A 12,280-nucleotide genomic window follows, 5' to 3' on the forward strand; every position below is an offset into this window, starting at 1 on the left:
TTCACACATGAGTTGACCTTCTGTGGCCCCAGTGTCATTGACCACTTCATGTGTGATTTCTTCGCACTGTTGGAACTTGCCTGCAGTGAAACCTACACACTTGGAATTGTGGTGGCTACTAACAGTGGGGGCAGGTGCTTGCTCATTTTTTTCATGCTGCTCATTTCCTACATTGTCATTCTGAGCTCTCTGAAATCCCTTGGCTCTGAAGGAAGATACAAAGACATTTCTACATGTGGCTCCCACTTTACAGTAGTGGTACTCTTCTTTGTCCCATGTATCTTCACCTACATGCATCCTGTGGCTACTTACCCTGCGGACAAGTTGGTAACTATGTTCTTTGCAATCCTCACTCCCATGTTAAGCCCTCTCATTTATACAGTGAGGAACACAGAGGTGAAAACAGCCATGAGGATTTTGTTGGAGAGGAGAGTAACTCAGGCCACTCATGATGCCTAGAGGTGAGGATTTCTAGATTATACTTGTAAATTGTGAAAGTTTAGCAATTTTGCTGCTCATTGATTGGAAAAATGACTAGAACTTAACATTTGTTGAATCTCAAATAATAATGGCTAGTTATTTATTAGGTACTTTGACAGCTTTTAACCTACTTTACTAAGGCTTCAATATTCACATTCATAGCTTCAGAATAGACAATGGAAATAACTTCTTTAACCCCCTAGTTCAATGATTGTAGAATATGCTTTTCTCAACTGTCTTACTCCTTCCTTACCAAATTCTTTGTATATGTTACTTGAATGAAATTGGCTTTACTCTAGACCTTCATATGAGCATTCTTGAATTGCTTAACTTGTTGTAAACCAGATAATGGGTAAAAATTCTTTGATAGGTACCCAAGGAAGGGAAGGAACAGTTGGGGAGTGAAAGTATCACCGCTGATTTTTATTTTTTTTTATTTTTTGCTGCACTATGAATTTACCAAATGTGAAAAGGGAGACATTCACAAAATAAGGAAAAGAATAATTCATAATCTAGTTACTTTCATGGCTCAAAAATTAAGCCAGACGTTTTGATATTCTTTTTTCTTAAAGCTAGATTTAGTTGATTAAAAATGCTATTCTTTATTATAGTCTGTACTTATGATTTTAGAATGTTAAAAATATCCTTTCTTTTGTGAGAAAATAGTGAGAATACATGATGGTTGGTGTTTTATGAATTTTATTTCTTAATGAAAACTTATTGTCAAAGTTGTTCATATATGTGAAATTGCAGACTCTGGAAAGCACCTCCCTGCATTATCTGCCTCCTGTTAGGAATTCTAGGAGACCTGTGATGATTGCATGCTTCTTCCGCATGATATGGCTCCTGGAATGAGGGGAAGAAGAGATAGAGAATAACTAAAGTTTATTTTATTTGTTATTTTATTTTATTATTGAAGTATAGTTGATTTACAATGTCGTGCTGTAATTTGCTCTGGTTACTTCAATAGCCTTATGGCACACTTTTTTTTTTCTTGAATATAAAGAAAATGTTTTCTTTCTCCATACTAATACCGTTAGAAACAAGAAGGGTAACAATATCTCATCAAATTTCAACCGAAAGGTATATGGTCAGGTTCCAAATCTATTACTCAGTTGTTCTTGGTCTGATACATACATTTACATAAAACCAACCCCTTACCATCTATCAAGCATTGTTCCTTCAATTGATTTACTCAAATACTAAACTGGTATTTTCATTTTTGTTATCTATTTTTTTTCTTCAGAAAAACAAACTGAAACCAAGAGAGGTTTACTAATTAACTTGCCTTGCATCATATGTGCTTACTCCATGATATGTGTGAGAAAAACTAAAATGAAACTTCCTTTCAAAATTTCAGCTACAAACTTCAAACTCAGGTCAATAAAACACAGTCTTTTTTTCAAAGGAAACATAGTTTCCTGCTTTATGTTTAGGTCTAGAGATAAGAAAATTAACTGCTATCTTAAAGATTCACTTTACCCTACTAGAAGACGGTTTTAAATTTGTTGTATCTTTGTTTCACATGAAGCATTACATTTTTGCACTACAATTTTTTTCCTCTCTTTGAATGTCTGAATTATGCCACCTTTTACAAAAGACTAACATTAGTATGGATATATATATATATATATATATATATATATATATATATATGCAAAAATCCCCTTGAATTTCTTTCTATTAGAGAAAACAAGTACTGACATTGGTCTTAAAGGCAAAGTGGATGACGTGAACTTTTGGAAACTGGGGGATACTTGTGATGCTCCTGTATACATGTGGAAAATATCAAATCATTCTACATTATTTACATCTTATTTTTTATAAATCAAATCTTCTCTGACAGCAATACTCCAACTCATTACTTCTCACAAATATCCCATTCTCAAACTCACTGTACATCTGGGGCTATTTCTTCTATAAACAGTAGAGCATACAGTAATTTTCAAGCATGGTACTGGGGTGACTCTGTTTACTAAGTTATGCATGGCTGTCTTCACTTCATAAGAAACAGAACTTGTTCACACAAAGTCAAGTCATGGAAGATGACATAATCCATACTTCATCTATTAAAATGATTAAGTTTGCAACTGTTCACGAAAATGAAACATTTCAACAGAATCTAGACTGAATGATATATGGTTCATTTTTTTTATGACTGTTAGATAGGAGATTAGAGTAATTCAGGGATAACAATAAGAAAAATATTGAGCAAATGGCATTTCTACTTAAGACCAAATGAAGGATTTAGAGGGCACTTGTTACCAATAAGTAATTAGGGGCTACCAAGGGCTCAGTGGAGGGGTAAGAGAAGTAACAAGGCAGAAATCATATATTTTCAATAGCAAACTTAAAAAGCATATGGATTGAAGCATGTTTTTTTGGTTTGTGAGAAAAATTAAAGATTATTAAGATGTTCCTTTGCACTCATCATTAAGAATATCTCCTAAGGACAAATTGCCATCTGATTATTTCTGATTCTTATGAAATAAAAAAAACATATAGAGGAATAAGCATATTTCTCCTAAAATTAATGAGATAGATAATGTTTGAATGTTGTGTAAGGATGCATTAGTTTAATATGAAATTTTAGTGAAAATATTAGTCATTAGGTGAGAGGAATAAACTAACTATGGTTGAAGGTCAACTAAGAGGCATACATTTTGGTAGCTTCTTTACATACATTAACTCTTTTAATGTAGCAACATATATTACTAAAGAGATTTTTACTTCATTTCATAGAAGAAAATAAGACTCAATGAAGTTAAGCAATAATATCAAGTCTTTTTAACTCATATACTCTACTCAATCCACTTCAACATACTCCTTGATATCATGATGTGAAAATACCAAAAAGTAGATCTGGTCATTGGCCACATTGTGAAGATTGTTACTGAGGCAACCTCCCCCACCCCCTTTTTTGGGGGAGCGGGAGGGCTTTCTTCTCCTCAGCTATTCGTTGATATTCTTTACCCAGGCAACTTGCAGTCTCTTGATTCCTCTTGTGTCATGGAAAAACCATTAGTCATCTCATTCATGCAGATGGTGTACCCTTCATGGGCATCATCAAAAGTGAAACGTTATGGGCACAAGAAGTTAATTCAAATAATTGAGCAAGGCCAAGGATCAAGCCCACCTCCTCACGGATACTAGTCAGATTCATTTCTGCTGCACCACAGTGGGAACTCTAATAAGGAGGTGTTTATTTTTTTTATTACTCAAATGAATTTATCACATCTGTAGTTGTATAATGATCATAACAATCTAATTTCACAGGATTTCCATCCCACAGCCCAAGAACATCCCCCCACCCCCCAAACTGTCTCCTCCAGAGACCGTAAATTTTTTGATGTCTGTGAGTCAGCATCTGTTCTGCAAAGAAGTTCCGTCTGTCCTTTTTTCAGATTCCACATGTCAGTGAAAGCATTGGATGTTGGTGTCTCATTGTATGGCTGACTTCACTTAGCATGATAGTTTCTAGGTCCATCCATGTTGCAAAAAATGCTGGTATTTCGTTCTTTTTAATGGCTGAGTAATATTCCATTGTGTATGTACCACATCTTCTGGATCCACTCCTCTGTTGATGGACGTTTAGGTTGTTCCCATGTTTTGGCTATTGCAAATAGTGCTGCAATGAACATTGGAGTACATGTGTCTTTGCGATTCGTGGTTTTCTCTGGGTAGATGCCCAGGAGTGGGATTGCTGGGTCAAATGGTAGCTCTATGTTTAGTTTTCTAAGGAATCTCCATACTGCTTTCCACAGTGGCTGCACCAATTTACAATCCCACCAACAGTGCACTAGTGTTCCTTTTTCTCCACACCCTCTCCGGCACTTCTTGTTTGTAGACATTTGGATGATGGCCATTCTGGCTGGTGTCAGGTGGTACCTCATCGTGGTTTTGATTTGCATCTCTCTAATAATGAGTGATGTTGAACATCCTTTAATGTGTTTCTCAGCCCTCTGTATGTCTTCTTTGGAGAACTGTCTGTTTAGATCTTCTGCCCATTTTTTGATAGGCTTGTTTTTTTTTTTGGTATAGAGCTGCAGAAGTTGTTTCTAAATTTTGGAGGTTAATCCCTTGTCAGGCGATTGACTTGCAAAGGTTTCCTCCCATTCTGTGGGTTGTCTTTTTGTGTTGTCTAGGGTTTCCTTTGTTGTGCAGAATCTTTGACGTTTGATTAGGACTCATTTGTTCATTTTTGTTCTTGTTGTCAATACTCTGAGAGGTGGATCTGAGAAGATGTTGCTGTCGTTTATGTCAGAGAGTGTTTGGCCTAGGAGGTTTTTTAAATACATGCATTTGATGGTAACAATACATCTAAGAAGTAGGTAAACACGGTTTCTTGGGAGGGGTGAATGTTTATTATTGTTTATATATAAATGCATGGAGGTAGACATGTAGGTAGATAGATAATCACATAGATAGGCAATAAATTTATGGTATTACTATTTCACACATGGAAGTCGTTAAGGGAACAAAGTATCTAAGAAAGCACTTTTGAGGGTGTTCCTGTCATGGCTCAGCAATAACGAGCCCAGACTAGTATCCATGAGTATGTAGGATCAATCCCTGGCCTGGCTCAGTGGGTCAGGGCCTCACCCGGTTGGTTAGGGATCTGGTGGTGTTGGTGTAGGTCACAGACTCAGCTCAGATCCCATGTTGCTGTGGCTGTGGTAGCTGCAGGCTGGCAACTGTGGCTCCAATTTGACCCCTAGCCTGGGAACACCATATGCCATGGGTGCAGCACTAAAAAACAAAAACAAAACAAAACAAAACAAAAAGCACTTTTGAGTTGCAATAGTGAAAAAACAGTTGGGGAATACTGCCCTTACTCGTGTCTAAATGGAGTGATTAGAAGGTTAATAGAGGAGATCCAAGCCAAGAGGTTGGCCCATCACCTGTGAGGATCATATTCAGTAAAATTCAGACTCTTCCTTCTCAGGAGAGTTTCCAGAGCATATCATCAGATAGGCTTATGAACCAATTGTACTTTATGAAGTGTATTGTAAATGAATGACAGCGGTTTGTTTTTTTGTTTTGTTTTGTTTTGTTTTTTACTATTAAAATTAGAGAATGAAGGCTATAATCTCAAATATTTCAAAATTGAAAACATATCATTGGAGAATCCTAATTGTTATGCAGTGAGAAAGAATTTAGATCTTTTTTTTTTTTCTTGGCTAAGGAGAATTTTTAAATCTTTTATAATAGCAAATATCCCACTGTTAGATGTGACACAATTTTAGTACTAGTCAAATGATATAGAGAGCATCAGATTAAGTGATGGAAAAATCAGTCCTGGTACTAGGTGGGTGGCCAAGAACAAGTCCTATTGACTTTTCATCATCTGTATTATCAGGCAGATGAATCACTGTGGGGCCATCCTTCGACTGAGGAAGAGAAATTAGTTGTGGAGCAAATAATTGAGTGGTTAATACCATGATTGTGTTTTGTGTTTGTGGAATCAGCTTGGCCTGGCTCCAGTAAAGCTCTGCTGCTGGGAGGAGTAGATCATTGCAGGGTTAGATGGGAATTCACTGATGGTGATTCATGCTTCAGTCTGTAGAGACACAGCCTCAAAGGAATGCAGTTGAAATGATGCAAGTCTATACATTTTGAAATCCTGTGTCATTTGAAAATGGTATTCTTCCCTATATTACCTCAGGTCTGTTGTCCAAAGAAGAATTGATTAATGATATTTCCTCTAAGATGTGAATTTTAAACTGTTTACAAATTAAACTTGAATACAGCTAAAGGACATAGTTCCATGAATTATTTTTATAAACAGTTTATAAAAGCCGCTGAATAGCATTGAGAACTATGTCTAGATACTCATGTTGCAACAGAAGAAATGGTGGGGGAAAAACTGTAATTGTAATGTATACATGTAAGGATAACCTGACCCCCTTGCTGTACAGTGGGAAAATAAAATAAAAAAAAATAAATAAAAGCTGACTTTTTGGAAACCTTTCTTATTTAGATGAATTTGAATTCCTCTGCCATCCACCTGGGTTGTTTTGTATATAAATGTTTGGACACTTCAAACATTTGCTTAGAACACACATTTGCTAAGTTGAAAATCTGCTACTGTCAGTGTAGACAAAAAGTTTCTATTAAGTACATCCTGGATGGAGCCAGACCTCTGGTTACCCTGCGGTCTTTGCCTTCTGCTTACAGAGAATATCAAGTTTTTAGAGGTCACAGAGATAACATGAGATTGAGTTTTGGAGGTGATTTTAGCAACTTATTTGATTATTAAATATGGTCTTATTAATATAAACTACCATTTTGAAATCATTGAAATAATTGAATGATATATGCATGCATATTATATTTTAAAATTGTCAATAATTCACCTATTTTGTCTGTATAAACAAATTTTATCCTCAAGATGGAGAGCCTTAACCTTCCAAATTTTTTAGTTTAATTTACTTTTATCTCTTTTAGCATTATCAAAACTTAAGTGTCTACCTTTAACTCTATCGAGATCATGAGATGGCAAATAAAAGAGAGTGTTTCAAAGATGTGTTTTAGAAAAAGTGGTAATAGGAGTAGCTGGTATGTATAGACTATAGATTTTGTTTAAATGAATAGTTTAAAGATTTTGTTTCCTTTCCTTCAAACAATTTTCTCTGTGTGTATGTATTATATAAATAATATACATAACAGTTTTACTGTATAATATATATATATGCATATATATATTTCTGCATTACTCTTGTACCAACTATTGTGTTTTTCTACTAAACACCTGAAAGACTGTATGTGATATTTTTATTTTGATAAGTTAAAAATTCTAAATATTTAATGAAACTAAAAAGTTGGGTTAAATAGATATCATATATATGTAAAGATACAATTACATGTGAGCAGCTCTGCCTACAAGGGTAGTGTTGGTGTTTTTGCTGAGGGTGATATGAAAGTTTATTCAGGAATTAAGCCCCTCCCTCTGGAAGCATCCCAAGAAAGCATTATTTTTGTACCTACAATGGTATAGTAATTTCCATCCTAAAAATGTGGTACCTTAGATAATTCCATTTCCACTCATCTTTTAAAGAAGGTGCTGTGAGTTAGGAAGACTTATAGACAGCAATAACCCTTTTTCTTTTATCTTATGTATTTTTTATTTTTATTTTTTAATTTAATTTTTAATGTTATTTCCCCAACAAACTTTTTTTTCCCCACTTACAGCATGGGGAACCAGTTACACATACATGTATACATAATTTTTCTCCCACTATCGTGCTGGGTTGTAAGTATCTAGACATAGTTTTCAGTGCTACACAGCAGGATCTCACTGTAAATCCATTCCATGAGCAATAGTTTGCATCCATTGACCCCAAGCTCCCAATCCCTCCCACTCCCTCCCTCTCCCCCCAGGCAATCACCTTTAGAAGCCCTTCATTAGAGACATAGTCTGTTGATGATGCCTGTGCTCAAGTAATGGATCTTTTGAGGAACCAGGGCACTGATGCTCTTAAAAATGGCAATATAGAGACTCTCCCTAAATGCATTGCTCTCACCTTCAAGTTATCCAGGAATTTACTCAGTAAATCATTTAGCTCCATAAGAAATTCACATACAAGAAACACATATCAACCATAAAGCTGGCTCCTTGGATTCATATCCAGGCTTTATCACTTGCTAACTGTATTTTCTTGCAAATCAATTATTTTGCTTTACTTCAACCATAAAATGTGTTTTATCATAGTTAATCATGAGGAGTAAATGAGAAAATGTGTATAAAGTATTGCAAAATATCTGGTATGTAGCCTACACTAAATAATTTATTTATCATTGTTAGTTTGATTTGGATATGTATATAGATCACATATCTCTTTATAGCAATTCCATTGCTTTAATTTAACTTTGGAGGTTAACCTTCCTTGTTTATGTTATCAATGAAATTCTGTGAATGAATGATTGAGTGAATGCAAATTAAAATGAGATAATTTTTCAACTGATTTTTTTAAAAATATATTCAAAGTTGATAGTATTTAGTGTTGGCAAGTCTATGGAGAAAAGTATTCTTCAATATGCTATTTATGGCGATAAAATATGTTTCAGGATTTTGAGATCAATGCTAATTTAAACATATGTATATTTTTTGTCTTGGTGACGACATAGATTTCTCCCATAGAAATAAGTAAGTCTGTAAGTGATGTTCTTTGTGATCCTGTGTGTAAGGCATAATATCAGAAATGAAATAAATTTAAAGCAAAAACAGATTGGTTATATTAATTATGTTATAACCATAAAATGGAAAGATATGTAGCAATTAAAATAAAGGCAAGTTCATAAATATTGACAAATAGTTCTCATAAAAACTGTAATTAGAAGTTCAAGTGTATTATTATATTATACACTGTGTATTTTTATATAGGGTAAAATGGCTCTACATATCCATAAATGACTGTGCATGTACCTACATACAAATCCATACCTAAGGAGCATTTACTAAACTGTTAATAGAGGGGCAAATGAAAATGAGTGGTCATCGTTGGGAGAAGTTGTTTGACTTTATTATTATTATTTTTGGCATCAGATAGTTTTGTTGTGATAAAAAAGTACAACACAATATTTTAACTTTGACCTTTTCTAAATATAAAATTCAGTGACAATACATTCACAGTTTTGTATAGCTGTTACAACTGCCTATAGCTGAAACTTTGTCATCATCCTCAACCAAACTCCATGCAAATTACACAATACTTTCTTTGACTTTAAACTTTCTATCACTCTATCCAAAGAATCTTCCATGGGCCACTTTTTACTGTTATAATTTTAAAAAACAAAGTACATTTATTTTAACTCTTCTACTTTTGGTTAAAACTGTATATTAGAAAACAAGTTGGGAACATTTTTCTTTTAAAGTCAATTCAAAAACTTACATACTGCCAAGTGTTGGGGACCCATTCAGCTGGTATCCAGTTAGCCAATTAAGCATTTAATAGATGTGTATATAAACACATGATCCAAAGGCAGGGGATCTGTTTTAAAATAGTTTGTGGTCAGTAGCTTTCTCTTTATGCTGGGCGAAGACATAAGGATGCTAATACAAGCCCTTTACAATTATAAAATCATTCAATCTTTCCAACAACTCTTTCAGGTAGATAACATTACTTTCCCAATTTATGGAGAATGAAACTGAGGCACCGAGAACTTGTCTGATATACTATATGTACTCAGAAGCAATAATTAAGTATAATGTGAAAAATCAAGAATTTATGTAGGTTTCCTTAAGAGTATAGCTCATATTATTCTCAAGTGAATGGTAGTCTGGCGAGGTACCTGTACAAATGACCTCATATCTCGGATTAAAGGGGTGTATGTGACCAACTCTCATGAGACACACAAAATATGGCAGGATACTGTACTACTTAATAAGCATTTAAGCTAGAATTTAAGTTCACATTTTAATCACACTTTAATGTATATCAAGCTGAATATTAAAATTTAAACTTATGTTTAATACAAAAACTCTTAGAAAAGCAACTGTGATTTAGAAAGAATAAACATCTTCTAGTTAATTACATCCCTGGATGGTGTATAATGAAATCCAGGTTTTCTGAGGTCAAAGTCCATATACGTTGCCTATATCCACCATATTTCCCTCCCTTAACCAACTGGGAGAGGCCAGGGATTGAACCTGCATCCTTATAGATACTAGTTGGGTTCTTAATCCTCTGAGCCACAATGGGTACTCCCCTCCTTGTCCCTTTTGGATGTCACTTTCTCTTCTGTCATTGCCCCCAAGATGATTGTGGATTCCCTCTCGGAGAGCACTGTCATCTCCCTGGAAGGCTGCATGGCCCAGGTCTTCGTGGACCACTTCTTTGGTGGCCTGGAGATCATCTTTCTCACTGTGATGGCCTATGACTGCTATGTGGCCATCTGTAAGCCCCTGCACTACATGACCATCATGAAGCCTTGAGTGTGCTGCCTGGTGCTGGCAGGGGCCTGCAGGGTGTGTTTGGGGAGGTTGGCACCCATATAGTAATACAGCTTCTCTTCATGTATCAGATACCTTTCTGTGGTCACACTATCAGAGAGCACTTTACAGGTGATCTATTTCCACTGTTGAACCTGGCCTGCATGGACACCCACCTCCTGGGCCTCTTAGTCATCCTCAACAGTGGGGTGATGTGTGGGGCCATCTTCCTTATCCTCATCTCCTCCTATGTGGTCATCCTCTGCTCCCTGAAGTCTTGCAGCTCTGAAGGGTGGGGTAAAACCTTCTCCACCTGTGGCTCCCACCTCACAGTGGTTGTCATGTTCTTTGTTCCATGCATGTTCTTGTACGTGAGACCTGTGGCCATTAACCCCATAGACAAGGCAATGGCTGTGTCTGATTCCATCATCACACCCATGTTAAATCCTTTGATCTACACCCTGAGGAACACAGAGGTGAAAAAAGCCATGAGGAAATTGTGGATGATGGAAAAGAACTTCTGTTCTATTAACTTGCATGCTTAGAACAATTTTTTCTTACAAGGACAGTGAGTTCTTATCCTCCGCATTTACTCCAAACCTTTGAGGACACTGCAGCCAAGGGCATCTTTTAATCATGCAAATCAGGGTTAGAGATTACAAAGCCAACACTGTCTATGTCTCCAGCACATTTCATCCCCCTTCCTTCTTTTCACAGGACTATAGCTGATCTCTCTCTCTGTCTCTTTTTCTCACTGTCACTTTTTACCCTGCATTTTGAATAATTCAAGCCTTTCTCAGTTCAAGGTTTTTATTTATACTATTCTGCTCACTGCTGGAATTCCCTTTTCCAGAATTTCAGCTTGGCTGGATCCAGCCCATTTTATCGACTTTCAGATGAACTCCCACCTGCTTAGACAAGTTTTCTCTGTTGACTTTTTTTTACTTTTCTTGAGTTATTCTCTAATCCATCTAGTTATACCCTTAATGTCAATGATCACAAGCTAGACTTTAAAAATTATGTCTTGGAGTTCCCATCATGGCACAGTAGAAATGAATCTGACTAGGAACCATGAGATTGCAGGTTTGATCCCTAGCCTCACTAAGCGGGTGAAGGATCCAGCATTGCTGCGAGGTGTGGTGTAGGGTGCAGACGTGGCTCAGATCCCAGGTTACTGTGGCTGTAGTGTAGGCCCATGGCTACAGCTCTGATTTGATCCCTAGCCTGGGAACCTCCATATGCTGCTGGTGCAGCCCTAAAAATAAAATATAAAATAAAATATATAAAAATTATGTCTTGACTTTTATTTTCTCTGTGTTCACCACAGGTTTGTACTCCCTGTAAGGTCAGGTATTATGTTTATTTGTTCATGCTGAGGGTAGAACACTGCCAGTCACCTTGTATGTGCTTAATAAATATTACTGAATAACTCTGAGTCTAAAAGTAACTTAGCTGTTTTTGATATTTTCAAATTCATAGATCAGGTAAAAAGAAGGAGAGAGCAAATAAATATAAGTAATAGAGGAGTTAGAATTTTCCAGTTTTCATGCTTCCAAATGTCTTTTTTTGGAAGCAAGTACAATCTCACATTAGTAGTTGACTATTTTATGTGGAAGACAATACTGCAAAACTCTCTACTACCAGTTTTCCATGCTTGGAGAAACAGAATGAGAATCACTCATTCTGGAGTTAATGTACTTCAGAATCTAAGGTCTCCGTCTATATCGAGATATAGTGTCTATATCTACACCATTTATGAGAAAAGAGCAAGCCTATAGACCTATATTTTTTTTAACTAGAGATAAATATTCTCTTTTTTTTCTTTTTTTTTGTTTTGGCCTCATCCAGGGCATATTGAAGTTCCAGGGC

At 35.9% G+C, this 12,280-nt stretch overlaps 1 protein-coding gene across 1 annotated transcript; it reads left to right on the top strand.

Annotated features, from left to right (window-relative positions):
* Positions 1–48: 48 nt before the first annotated feature.
* On the top strand, positions 49–10,956 carry LOC110258739 (olfactory receptor 4C6-like). The gene is given in 3 exon segments (XM_085013640.1): positions 49–432; positions 10,172–10,439; positions 10,442–10,956. Coding segments are annotated over 3 exon segments (1,167 nt in total).
* The last annotated feature ends 1,324 nt before the right edge of the window (positions 10,957–12,280 follow it).

This window comes from Sus scrofa, chromosome 1 (assembly GCF_054392235.1).
Source record: "Sus scrofa isolate SSC_HxYL_T2T_F1_AM1 chromosome 1, Sscrofa_HxYL_maternal_Yorkshire_Landrace_v2.0, whole genome shotgun sequence".
Classification (NCBI taxonomy): domain Eukaryota; kingdom Metazoa; phylum Chordata; class Mammalia; order Artiodactyla; family Suidae; genus Sus; species Sus scrofa.